General features: G+C 31.7%; 1 protein-coding gene across 1 annotated transcript in view; it reads right to left on the reverse strand.

The window, feature by feature from the left end:
• The window catches only part of LOC139488877 (DNA-directed RNA polymerase III subunit RPC1-like), an 81635-nt gene that overhangs the window by 34546 nt on the left and 32751 nt on the right, over positions 1-14338 (reverse strand). Inside the window, exons 8-15 of the mRNA XM_071274829.1 lie at positions 13573-13672; positions 12601-12678; positions 10595-10732; positions 10095-10246; positions 9578-9719; positions 6030-6170; positions 2206-2275; positions 699-826 (exon numbers count right to left, since the gene is read on the reverse strand). Of these exons, the coding sequence (XP_071130930.1) occupies positions 699-826; positions 2206-2275; positions 6030-6170; positions 9578-9719; positions 10095-10246; positions 10595-10732; positions 12601-12678; positions 13573-13672 (949 nt within the window). The remainder of the gene's footprint in view (positions 1-698; positions 827-2205; positions 2276-6029; positions 6171-9577; positions 9720-10094; positions 10247-10594; positions 10733-12600; positions 12679-13572; positions 13673-14338) is intronic.

Raw genomic sequence — 14338 nt, forward strand, 5'->3', positions numbered from 1 at the left:
CGAATATAGTCCCTAGTGTTGACAGTGGGTTACTTGCCATTAATTTTTATACCCCTTCCAAATTTATTTCTCCATGTTTATTGCCTCAAATTGCAAGTATGGGGGTGAAATTACACTGTAAAAAAATTTGGGTCCAGAATTTTAAAGGAAAGTAGTGATTTGGTCCAGCTGAAAAAGGTTGAAAATTAGCACTTCGGAAGCTGTCAAAATATTTCAAGACGCCCTTAACATAAAATTGTCCATATTTTAAGTTAGAGCCGATGAATTTTTCTATAATTTTGATATAATTTGTCCCAAAAGTAGTACAACACTCTGTAAAAGTTTCTTTGAGAAAGCGCAGGTGGGATTTTTTTTATTTTCATTTATGTTCTAAAGGAAATGCACTACGAAATAATTGTGTTCTCGGACCTACATATTCATTAATACCCTGTGAACATCAAAGAATGTATAGGACCAGCATGCTAAAAGCTTTTGATTCAGTTTGTCCTAACATTGCTAAGAACCATTTAGCTCATGCACCTGTCAAGCACCTGACAAAATAATAAGACAAAAGATGAAACAATTTTTAAATCAATAATGTGTTACAGATATTTTTTAAATATAACTACAGAACCAATGAATGTACAAAACTCCCTGTTTAACAGATACAGATAGCCTCTTGATAAAAGTCAAAATTTCAGAGTTTTATATATCTTTACCTTAAAAACTGCTGGAGGAGGAAGATCTATTCTGACAGTACTATCAATACCAGTTAACATGGATGATATCAGCTGGCATGCCTTTGCTCGATCAAAAAATACATCTTTCTGTGTCAGCAAATAGGCCCCTAAAAAATTTAATTCTGTTTATAAAGCATAAAATATAATTAAGGATATACCCAATTTTTTGGCATTAAAATTGAAATAACTTTTTTAATTCATCAGTGACCTATATATTTTTTATTATTTTTTTCAAATAAACTGTACTTAAAATAAACAATTTTTTCAAATTTAAGCAATTTCATTAATTTAGTTTTTTTTTAATTACGATATTACCTTTTTTTCTCCTTAGTTCAACAGAAAAAAGTACCTTAACAAAAAAGCATGTTTCTTTCAAAAGCAGATTGTGAGCTTAAATGAACAGTGACCCCATAATTTTATTTTATTTTTCTATAAGTATAGGATAAAGTTTATTTATAGAAAAAACTCGCAAAATCCTATCTTTAAAAAAAAAAGATTTATAAGGGGGCTCCCCTAAAATAAACAGATTATGCCATTGAATTGTGAAAACATGAATGTCTTATGAAAAACAGAAATATTTGGTATCAATTACCTGGATTCCATCTGTTATTCAAAGAATCTTCTTTACAAGAATAGATTAACTTGCAACAGGGAGCAAAATGGTAGAACAATTTGGATCATACCACTAACAATATAAAAGACCTTTATCAACATGCCAGTCAATCAAACCTTTCCCAGTTTTTTGGTTCCTCAAAACTTTATAAAGGAGTAAAGAATTCCCTTGCAATTTGTATATGAGGAGCATATCGTTTCCCACAAATATGTAAATCTGATTACCAGAATGAACCTTCCGGTAGCACCTGCCTCATATTATATAATACATGTAAGGTGCAAATATTTTAGGCTGGCTTCTATGAAGTTAAACTTAAGGTAAAATATTTAGAAAGCTGTGAAAATTGAAAAATTTGGTTGAACAGATGGAGATTTTTAATTGGTGGTCTGACACCGTAATAACTGATTCTTAAAGAACAAATTTAATACACCAAATCATTAAACAACTGTTAGGAAAACTTTAATCAACAAATGGAAATACTACTATCAATTTACTTTTTGTTCACCTGTTCCACATACTCTTTTTTATCAATGACATGATCTGTTAAACTTGGGAAACAAACTCGAAAGTTATTCAGCATAACAATCATGGAATGAAATTTTTTTTTTGATAATGCATTATAAATGTTAAAAAAAAAACCATGCATAGAGATCTTAGTTTAGTATATAGACATGTATTGTTTCAAATATTTCAATAACATTATGATTACAAGAAACTCAGGGTATTGACTTTAGCATCTTCTTCTTAATAGTCATCAAAGGTACCAGGATTCTAATTTAATATGCCAGACGAGTGTTTCGTCTACATAAGACTCATCAATGACGCTCAGATTAAAACAGTTAAAAAGCCAAAATGCTAAATGCTAATCCTTACCTGTGATGAAATCCTGTATAGCAGCTATCAGAGGTTCACCATTTCTTGGTGTAATCATATTAGACTTTGACTAGAAATATAGAAAGCCAAATAATCTTATTAAAATACATGTTAATTTCTAGCATGATAAATGAACAGCTGTCATGAAGGAATTTCAGCAAAAAATAACATCAAAACAAGAATGTGTCCTCAGTACACGAATGCCCCACTCGCACTATCATTTTCCATGTTCAGTGGACCGTGAAATTGGGGTAAAAACTCTAATTTGGTATTAAAATTAGAAAGATCATATCATAGGGGACATGTGTACTAAGTTTGAAGTCGATTGGACTTAAACTTCATCAAAAACTACCTTGACCAAAAACTTTAACCTGAAGCGGGACAGACGGACGGACGGACGGACGGACGGACGGACGGACGGACGGACGGACGGACGCACAGACCAGAAAACATAATGCCCCTCTACTATCGTAGGTGGGGCATAAAAAGTATTCTGAATAAACACTTTACCATCTATGAACTGTCAAATGTATATTTTTTTACATGTTAACCTATTCACACATTGACAGCAATGCTAAACTAAAAGACCTTCTTAACCATGCTGGCCAAGCTACTCATAAAAATACATTTAGCTTAAATAGTTGACTTAAAATTTAAGGCTGATCTATTTAAGAAAAGATATGTGATTGTATTGATTGTATTTGTAGGTTGTAAAACTGACCTCTAAATACTTGATTGAAATTTAGTCATATGTCTATAAACAAACAAAAGGTAGGGAATCTTTTTCCTTTTTTAATAATACAGCAAAATAGGCAATGATTTATAATGTAAAATCAGTTAGTTATGATAATAGCTTTTTATCTATACACCATACTCTGTATGATCAGCATAACACAAATAAGCTTGAAAAAGGCTTAACTCATCATAAGCCTTTTTCAACTGATTTTTATAGTTCTTTCTTATGTTGTACTGTTATACCACTGTCCCAGGTCAGGGGGGGGGGGGATCCCGCTAACATGTTTAACTCCACCACATTCTGTATTTATGTACCTGTCCCAAGTCAGGAGCCTGTAATTCAGGGGTTGTCGTTTGTTTATGTGTTACATATTTGTTTTTCGTTCATTTTTTTAACATAAATAAGGTCGTTAGTTTTCTCGTTTGAATTGTTTTACATTATCATTTCAGGCCTTTTATAGCTGACTATGCGGTATGGGCTTTGCTCATTGTTGAAGGCTGTACCGTGACCTATAGTTGTTAATTTCAGTGTCATTTTGGTCTAGAGTTGCCACATTGGCAATTACACTACATCTTCTTTTTTTATATTTATTCTTTTAACGTTACGAACAGTCTTTCTATATAAATACTTCACGTTACGAACAGCTACCTTCAAAGTAACGTATGGCTTCTTTTTGATGCCCCACCTACGATATTAGAGGGGCATTATGTTTTCTGGTCTGTGGCTCCGTTCGTCCGTCTGTGCTTCCGTTCGTCCGTCCGTCCGTCCAGGTTAAAGTTTTTGGTCAAGGTAGTTTTCGATGAAGCTGAAGTCCAATCAACTTGAAACTTAGTACACTTGTTGCTTATGATATGATCTTTCTAATTAAAAAGCCAAATTAGACTTTTGACCCCAATTTCACGGTCCACTGAACATAGAAAATGAAAGTGGGAGTTTTAGGTTAAAGTTTTTGGTCAAGGTAGTTTTTGATGAAGCTGAAGTCCAATCAACTTGAAACTTATACACTTGTTGCTTATTATATGATCTTTCTAATTTTAAAGCCAAATTAGACTTTTGACCCCAATTTCACGGTCCACTGAACATAGAAAATGAAAGTGGGAGTTTCAGGTTAAAGTTTTTGGTCAAGGTAGTTTTTGATGAAGCTGAAGTCCAATCAACTTGAAACTTAGTAAACTTGTTGCTTATGATATGATCTTTTTAATTTTAAAGCCAAATTAGACTTTTGACCCCAATTTCACGGTCCACTAAACATAGAAAATGAAAGTGGGAGTTTCAGGTTAAAGTTTTTGGTCAAGGTAGTTTTTGATAAAATTGAAGTCCATCAACTTGAAACTTAGTACATATGTTCCCTATAGTATAATTTGTCTAATTTTAATGCCAAATTAGATTATTACCCAATTTTACGGTCCATGGAACATGGTAAAGCATAGTGTGAGTGGGGCATCCGTGCACTTTGGACACATTCTTGTTTTCTTCTAAAGTTGTATTAAACCATTATATCGTTATTTTATCTCCAGAACACTTGACATTCGTGTTGTTCTATATATCACACAGACAATAACTAATTCTCTCTATCGACAATGCTTTCGGTCAAAAGTATTTGGGAAATATAAAATCTTACAGATACTGCCATCTGCCATATAGGGCGGTCCGTAAAGGAAGTTACAGATAGCCGCTTTCCCCAAGTGTAAAAATTCCAGTAGGGCAAAGAATAGTTACGTTTAATACTTTTTTCCAAATACCAGGTCAAAATAATTTGTTGTGTCTAATCAATTTTGCTATATGAAATCGAAATTTCCATATTATTTTGACACAATTCTTAATAATAACAAAATGTACAACTGCCCATTCCCTCTTACAAAAAATTTAACTGTAGAAACATTCATCGTTTGTTGTTAAAAAAAAAATTGGGTCTCTTATTTCATTTCTTTGACAATAACAAAATTTTGCTTTTTTAAATGTAGAAACATACCTGGAGTTCCAGCATTCCAAAATACTTAAACCCTAAATGTAGGATACACAAGAGTGCAAACACTGAAATGTCTCGCCTTCTTTACTAATAATTGATATTATGTAGTTAGTCCTAAATATAAAGCTTTATTACAACTGTCACATAAACTTAACATTAACCAAGATAATTAAACAAAGACCTATAAACCATGAAAATGAGGTCAAGGTCAGATGAACCATGCCAGGCATACATGTACAGCTAACATTGCTTCCATACAACAAATATAGTTGACCTGTTGCATATAGTTTAAGAAAAATAGACTTAAACACAAAAACTTAACACTGAGCAATGAACCATGAAAATGAGGTCAAGGTCAAATAAAACCTGCATGACTGACATATAGATCATAAAATATTTCCATACACCAAATTTAGTTGACCTACGGCATATAGTATTAGATAAAAAGACCAAAACTAAAAAATTTAATTTTGACCACTGAACCATGAAAATGAGGTCAAGGTCAGATGATATCTGACCGCTAGACATGTACACCTTACAATCATTCCATACACTAAATATAGTAGACCTATTGCATAAAGTATGAGAAAAACCGACCAAACACACAAAAACTTAACTATAACCACTGAACCATGAAAATGAGGTCAAGGTCAGATGACACCTGCCAGTTGGACATGTACACCTTTCGGTTCTTCCATACACCAAATATACTTGACATATTGCTTATAGTTTCTGAGATATGGACTTGACCACCAAAACTTAACCTTGTTCACTGATCCATGAAATGAGGTTGAGGTCAAGTGAAAACTGTCTTGACGAGCATGAGGACCTACCACATACCAAATATAGTTATCCTATTACTTATAATATGAGAGAATTCAACATTACAAAAAATCTGAACTTTTTTTTCAAGTGGGCACTGAACCATGAAAATGAGGTCAAGGACATTGGACATGTGACTGACGGACAATTCGTAACATAAGACATCTATATACAAGAAATGAAGCATCCAGGTCTTCCACCTTCAAAAATATAAAGCTTTTAAGAAGTTATCTACTCCTCCGCCGCCGCCAGATCACTATCCCTATGTCAAAAGTTGCAGGCTCCACAAAAACTAACCCCCATGAGTATAAGAGCCTCTGCCTTGGCTTCTTCTGTCTGTGGAAGGTGAAGATTCATCTCATCTCCATCAAAATCTGCATTGAATGGATTACAGCAACACTCATTAAACCTAAAGGTTCTATGTGGCATCACTTTTGCCTACAATAAACATTCGGAACTTACATTCAACTATACAACTCTTGTCTAAATTTTCACATTTTTTATTTTGTTCAATAACTGTTTGAACCAGAATCACAGAATTCAAAACAAGCCTTTATTCTTGATTAATTATTTTGTGTACACTTTTCATGAATGTAACCTACCGAATTAAGACTATTTACCAGTTTGTAATAACATGAGCAACACAACCAGAGCCACATGTGGAGCAGAATCTGCTTACCCTTCTGGAGCACCTGAGATCACCCCCAGTCTTTGATGGGGTTTGTGCTGCTTAGTCTTAAGTTTTCTATGTTGTGTCATGTGTACTATTATTTGTCTGTTGGTCTTTTTCATTTTTAGCCATGGCGTTGTCAGTATAATTTCGATCTATGAGTTTGACTGTCCCTCTGGTATCTTTCGCCCCGCTTTTAATTGGATCTTACTCTATATAATGAATATAAATACTTAATCTAATTTGTCTAGAGATCCATGCAATTCACTTAGACTTTATTTATTCAGAATTTTATTACAAATTATTATCTCTATTATTGAATTTCTATGATGTTAATCAATAATTCTTTTTATTCAACACTCAAAACAGATATTCCTGAATGCCGTAAGGGCATATCCAACAGTTTCAGGGGAGGTAATAACAAACGTAACTGTCGTCTATTGTTTCCTGTAATTTCACGGTGATTCAACGACATCATAATGGCCGTCTGGAAAGGGCGGTTTCTTTCCTTAAAGGAAAGAGCACGGCGGGAATCGGCAAAAACTTTACCGAGATTTTGTCATTCAGGATAGAAAACTCAAAGTTTGGTTTTACTTGAGTAAGATGAAAAAATGGTTTCTTCAGGAAAATAAAATACGGCGTAAACAAACATTTATCATCCATCTAGCTTTGCGTTGAAGTGCTAATATATACAGTAGCTCTTTAAATGAATATGACATTTAAATAGTAAACAATGTAAAACAAAAGATGACACAGTAATAAAAAAATATTGAAATAGGAAAACATTGTAATATATACTAATAGCTTAACTCAAGATTTTGATCATTATTCAACTTTATCTAGTACGGCATACGTTTTACCGCTAGTAAACTCTTTATATCTTGATAATGTATCAATCATTTACTTCAGATCCACTTTCGCCTTGTTGTAAATATGCGTGATATATTTGCCACTGGAGCACGGGAGCAATCAATTCATCAGTTTCATAATATAGTGATGCATAATCATTAGTTCTCAACTGATAATAGTCTCAGACAGTTTTCCAGTTTTGGTATTTTATTTTTATTTTATATTTTATTTCTAAACGAAAATTTTAGAATTTCTTTCCGCATCTTTCTCTTTAAATTCATTTGTTTGAATAATCAATAATAATATAGTAGTCTACATCAGTGGTTACATTGTATGCAGCCAAACTATGTAGAGGGCAGTAAAACAGAAAACAATCTCCATTGTGTATTTATGCAATAACTCATATATTGAAGCGTAAAACCACGGCAGTCAGGCTCGTTTAGGTGGAAAATTTACTGTGTCAATTTCATATAATTATATATTGTAAATAAAAGCAAAAACACACGAAAAAAATGGCCACAATTTATAATAACATTAAACTTTTTTCGGCAGTTTCGTTTATTCTCAATTTAATGTCTTACTTTTTGTTAATCAAAGGTTTTTTTTTCCATCTACAACTGCAAAAGGCGCAACAGATGTGTTAAATCAGCCATGCAACTTATTTGAAGATTCATGTGACCTTTGTTGTTGTTTAGAGATTTTATTCGAAGTTCGTATATCCCTTCAACCATTTATTTAGATGGTATTTTAACGTATAGATAGCGCGAAACTCTCCTTACTCTATGAATCGGATATACCATATTTTTATTTCGACTAAACGAGGCTGCAAACTTATACATCCGAGCACTGAGCTAAACGGCCGCACCCAATTTTAGCAAAGATATACACGTAACTGTCGGATGGGAGCAGTCCAGAGATGTGAATATCTCTATACCCAATCAATCCTTTTTTTATGAAAAAGATTTTAAAGGTATACATTAATACGACAGCAACCCAACAACACATATAATTCAAAACACTAAGAGTCAACATACAGATTTTTGTTATAGCTAGAAGCTTCTAAAGAAAAAAACCAAAACTGCAACATGAATATATAATACGGAGTCGGTGAGATTTTAGACAAGTGTTTGGTTGCAAAATTTCACATGCTCTTTATTGATTTCGATATGTGAAATTATAGACAGTGTAATATAAATCAGTGTAAGAAAAACACTTCTTTGTAAAGTAACGGTAAAATAAATAATGATTATTGATGATGGACGTCAAGTGCCATATTAAATGAATAATCAGAACAAAAGTGTAAATATAATATGAAAATTAACCCTGCTTTGTACTAAAGACCGACACAAAGAAACGGATTTATAACGTGTAATACGTTTGTTTTAATAGAAAGATGAAATATACCAGAGCCGGGGACTATTTTAGTAGTTTGTAATTCCTTTGTTTGCATGTTTCACACCTGGGTTTCACAATTTTGATGAACATAATAGTAAAGCTAACTGAATTATTATCTCGTACAGATACTGGTTCATTATAAATAAGAAGATGCGATATGAGTGCTATCGAGAAAACTATCCAACAAAGTCACAGTGTAAAATTAAATTAATTTGTCTGCGACACCGTCGCACTGCCTTTGAAAAATTAGCGGGGAAATATAACTTTACGTCCCGAAACATCTTAATTTTTGACGCAATTTGTGAAGCTAACGGAAGGGATTGAGGAAACAATATTATATTTCTCAAAAACAAGTATGGTGACAAATATTTTTCAAAACGTTATGACGTTCCATTTTTTTCAAAGAATAACGTATATATCTTAATTTGGTCAAATTGACACCGTTAGAAATATTTAAAACAAATCAAAACTGTGCATTTCAAATGTTCATTTCTTGCCGTTTTTGGGGGTAACCATAACGTTTTGGGCTTTATTTGAGTAAGAATTAATTCTTTAAATGGTAAAGTTAGATTTTTCTAACCATCTTGAACTATTTTGCTTCAATTTGAGCCCCATTATATAAGTATATGTTGATTAAAAAAATCATATTTATTTTTTAAAATAAAAAACGTTTGTTTCTTCAAAATAGCAAAAATGTTCAATTTTCAGCAGTATTTTTTGCAAAAACGAAATCGACGACAAATATTTTTTTGGCAAAATTTGATTCTCTGTCAATTGAAGAATGAAATATCTTTAAGGGAAAATATTCTCACTGTCAAAAATAAACTGTTGGATATGCCCGTATATATATCTTACATAGAATGACTAGATACTAAGTTTTAAATATATCTTACAAAGAATGCCTGGATACTTAGTCTTAAATATATCTTACAAAGAATGCCTGGATACTAAGTTTATGTAGAGATGGCTGTCTGTTAAACAGTACAACATCTCCATCAATAAGATGTCTTTCAACGATGTCTCCATATTTTAAATCTTTAGCTATTCGCTCTCTGTTGCCATATCTTAAAAATCTAAAAAATAAATGTTTAGCATCAGATATGAAAACAAACACTAAATAATAATATGATGATGATAATAATATAGTTGCTGATGTTTAAAGGTTTTTATTTAACTCATTGTGTTGTTCTTTATGCTAAAACTATACACATAGAAATACTAAAATGTTGATGAAAGATTATGGAGTTAAGAGAAAGGGACCTTAATCAATCTGGCCAAACAGATTTACAGATATGAACAAAATTTACTATAAAACTTATATTTGTATACTTGTCTTGCATGAACAAACATGTCAATTCTATTATGTTGATCTTTTGCCAATTACAGATTTCTTATTCATCCTTTTCAGCACTATAACTTTATTTGAAATATATATTATGCAGTCTTACTTTTTTAAGTGTGTTTCTTTCTGTTGTACAAAGTTAGCACCAGGATGATGGTCACAGCCATTCAGAACAAGTTCTCTTAGAAACTGTATGTTTGACTTAGTTACTCTTTCTGGATATGTCAGTATCCTAGCAACATGTTCTGGAACTGCCACCTAAATATGAAAATCTCTCATTTCAAATGTAACTTCTAAAGAGGTTTGTCTTCTTGCAAAGAGTCAAATAATTTTTTTTTTTTAAATAATATCACAAATCATTAATTATTTTAAATTAAGATTGAAGTCAAACATACCTCTCAGAATATTGGAAATCTTTGATGGAAATTAATATGAAATTAAATATTTTAATAATTCATATGAACATTTCCATAATGGAAAATGCCTCTGTACATTTTTTAGGTGTGATAAACCCAAGAAAATATTATTATCATTAGGGTTTTGATTGCATTTCTATTTTCACTTTGACAGTATAAATATCTCAGAATTATAACATATTACTGATACCTGATCAATTCTCATGTTTGGGTCTGGAGAGATAACAGTTCTTCCAGAGTAATCTACACGCTTTCCTGACAGGTTACCTCGGAAACGACCCTGTTTACCCTTTAACCTTTGAACAAATCCTCTTGTTGATTTTTTTGGCTGAAATAGAAAAAAAAACTTATTTGGTTTTCTACATGGTTACAAAAGTATTTTAGATTTCCAGTTTACTTGAGTTACAGAAATGTTTGTCATGTTTTTATTATTGCATGAATTGCAAATAGATAGGTGTGGCAAAAAAGAAAACAGCTTTTCTTCAAATCCCAATAGTTAAACTCGCAAAATTAATCAAAGAGCTGAATAGCTTAGCTCTGAGGGGAAAGACGGCCCTTGTTTCTATTTCATTTTTTTTTGGGGGGGGGGGGGGGGGGGGGTATCTTTTGATAGTCTTCATATAAAGAATGAAATAAAAGAACAGCTAGAACATGTGGAAGGTTGACACTATTGGAATCAATTGTTGTTTAATGTAATTTCGTTTCTTTAGTTTAGGATTCAATTTAGACCGATGGAAGAGATCTGCATCTTCTAAATCTAAACATACAATTAAAGTTGATAGTTAATTATCTAAAATCCAACTAGTTGAATTCTGTCATTTAACAACAACTACAATTATTTTTTAAATCTTAAAAGTGTACGACTGAACTGCAGGCTAGGACCATTTTCCGTTTTTTGTGACAGTACTCTTAAGATTTTAAATTTTTTTTCTTAAGAAAGTTAGGACTGAAAAATCTATTCAGTTTTAAATTTCCATTGATAAAGTTCCCAGTTACATATCTCATCACAGGTACTAATAAAAATAACAATATGATTGATGTAAACTGTGTGAAGCTTGTTTCCAAATCCTACATTTCGAAATATTTGTAAAATTTCATGAATAAAGAGGTTTAAACTACAAAATGCAACATTTGTAATTTTTTTTGTAACTATTACAATGATTATGTTGGTACACAAAATTTAGTTTTAATGGAAGACTACTTATCATATACTAAATGTCACATTTTAAGTATTTATTTTAGTGGATAATTAGCTCATAAATTGAGGTGCTCCTGAATTGGAGGAAGATTCTCAAAACAGAGATTTACAGAAAAAAATGGAAAAGATCGTTTCTCTCCCCCATCTCATGTAGCCCTCGGACTTCCTGTTTACTTTGAAAGTTGTTGACCTACAAATTAAAGTTTTGCATGTTGATGTTTGAATCATCTACAGCAAATATCATTATGTTTAAATTTAACAAATACTATTTTTTAATAAGTGCACAATCTTTGAGAATGATTTAAATAACTGGTGAAGGATATCCCTGCTTATGCGTAGTGTGGCATTCCAACAATGACGTCACTATAAAATATAACGTAGGCTGGATATATTTAGAATATCTCGTCATACTGATTTTTCCGGATTGTAAAAGAAACGTAAATAGTGTAAAGGAGAGCTCAATATAAGATAATTTCGAGAGAAACAGAAGGGAAATGTGTAAAAAAGTGTTTAAAGTCAATTTATTCATTTGTGTCTCCTCATCTCATCATTCTAAGTAAGATTTGTTGGGGGGTTTTCCACGCTATAAAAACAAAATGAATGATGTGAGGGAATGTCACTTTGGTCAACCCCATTGGGGATTGACGGCTTGAAGCCGTCTTCCCCAAAAACAATCAATGATTTCTGAATTTACAGTACATGTATATTAAAAGAATTTAAAACTTGCAACAATGTTTGCAAAGAAAGCTGATTTAGGTTGTTACAAAAGATTTTCAACACAATGTCAAATGTATTCAATTCTTGACATTAAATGTAAATAGCATAATAAAATTAAGGCTAGCCATAGTAAATAATAATGATGCCATGAAGATGTCTGAATTTTTAAAGTTAACCCAGTTAGGAAACAACACAACCTTAAATAAGGGTATGACATGTAAAACAGTGACAAAGTAAAAACTTATATTAGGATCTGTCAGACTTATACATGTTATATTTACCATCATATGTAGTGGAATTCCTGAGGTTTCACTGTTATATAAGAGAGCTACTTGTAACTGTAAGAAATCCCAGTCTTCCTGAAAATCGATAGAAAGATGAACATGTATAATGGTTAAAAATGTGTTATAGTAAATTGATTTTATTTTTCATTTTTTATGGTGTCGGTAGTTTAAAGAAAAACTTTTCTCCATTTGCAATGATTTATAATACATAGACTTGATATGGAAGCACAAATGTTTCTTTGGAAAACTTTTCATCCAAAGTTATTTTAAGTAAATGTGCAAACAAGACCACTGGAACCATTTAAATAAAAGAATTCCTTTGGCATGCATAAATTTCAAATTTTCTTTTTTGAAAAAAGTCTGAATTTAAATAGTTATTTGTTTTTATGTTCTTAAATAATATAATAACATTAATGTCTAATACCAATTCAACTAGATGGACATTTTGACAAATGATGTTCTTTTCAGTGATGCTTGAGGCCAATTTAATTCTTTTTCTTTGTATTAAATATATGTCGTTGCCTTTCATTTTGCATCACATTTTGCATCAGTTCACATAAGAAAACTATTTTCTGTAACGTTTGAATAAACTTTTCATAATACAAAGGCAATACAAACATTCATGGTATCCATGGTATCTAGGTAAGGACTGGATATACTGTATCCCTAAATATATATATTTATAGATTATCGTTGATCATCTCAACGAGATTGATTTTCTCGCTTGAGCTGGTACAGCGAAAGTGAGAAAAGCAATCGAGTTGAGATGACCAATGATAATCTGTTTATCGCTATTTTACCTATGACGACGTTGTCAATTTCATGTCAGTTTCGTTAGCAACGCCACGTGGCCTCCTTAGTTTCTAGCGATAATTTTTCCATCTCAAGCGAGAAGCATGATATGAAAATTATCACAAAAAAAGATCAAAGGAAAAATGCATAAAAAAGCGATAAATATAAATATATTACCATTATCATGGACATTTTAGCACCAGTTGCTTTATGTTTCTGTATCACATCATTTAGGAATAAAATCTCTGTCAGTTTCATGGTGATGTCATCTTCATTTCTAAACACAAAAATTAGTTAGTTAAAGGGGTACTAGCTATGAGATAAAAAAAAATTAAAGTTTGATTTTTTTCTGTTCAATCAATAATGAAAGTGAAATAGTAAAATAACAATTCGCTTTTTGCAGCCAAAAAGGTTCAATTTTGTCAAATTACGCTAAGAAACATTGATAATTAGTTATTCACTTGCAAGTGAATGAGTCGACCTCTTTAAATCCGTATTCATGTGAACTTCAATTTAACCCCTAGCTAGAGATTGTCAACGCATGCATTGTGCGTGTACTGGTTATTTAAAGAAAAAGAATGTCAACAATGAAAGTGAAACTACGGTAAATCATTTGATTACTAATGTGATGCACATAAAAACATTCTTATGCAGTTAAAAACAATGAGAAACATCTATTTTTAATCTATAAAATAAAATCAAACAGACCTATAAAAATGCAATTGCATGTGTTGGTTTAATCTATTCATATCTTTATATGTTTACATCGCTTATATGGTCATCTGAGGTCAAATCGATAGTTAATTAGATGGCGTCTGGACTAAAATACACACGAAACGAACCTAATATATTATCTACCCCATGCTCTGTAAACTGTTTATTTTAGACTTTTGATAGTTTGGATAAATTTTTTATATTGTTATAAATCAAATAGGAGAATTTG

This window comes from Mytilus edulis, chromosome 9 (genome assembly GCF_963676685.1).
Source record: "Mytilus edulis chromosome 9, xbMytEdul2.2, whole genome shotgun sequence".
Taxonomy (NCBI): domain Eukaryota; kingdom Metazoa; phylum Mollusca; class Bivalvia; order Mytilida; family Mytilidae; genus Mytilus; species Mytilus edulis.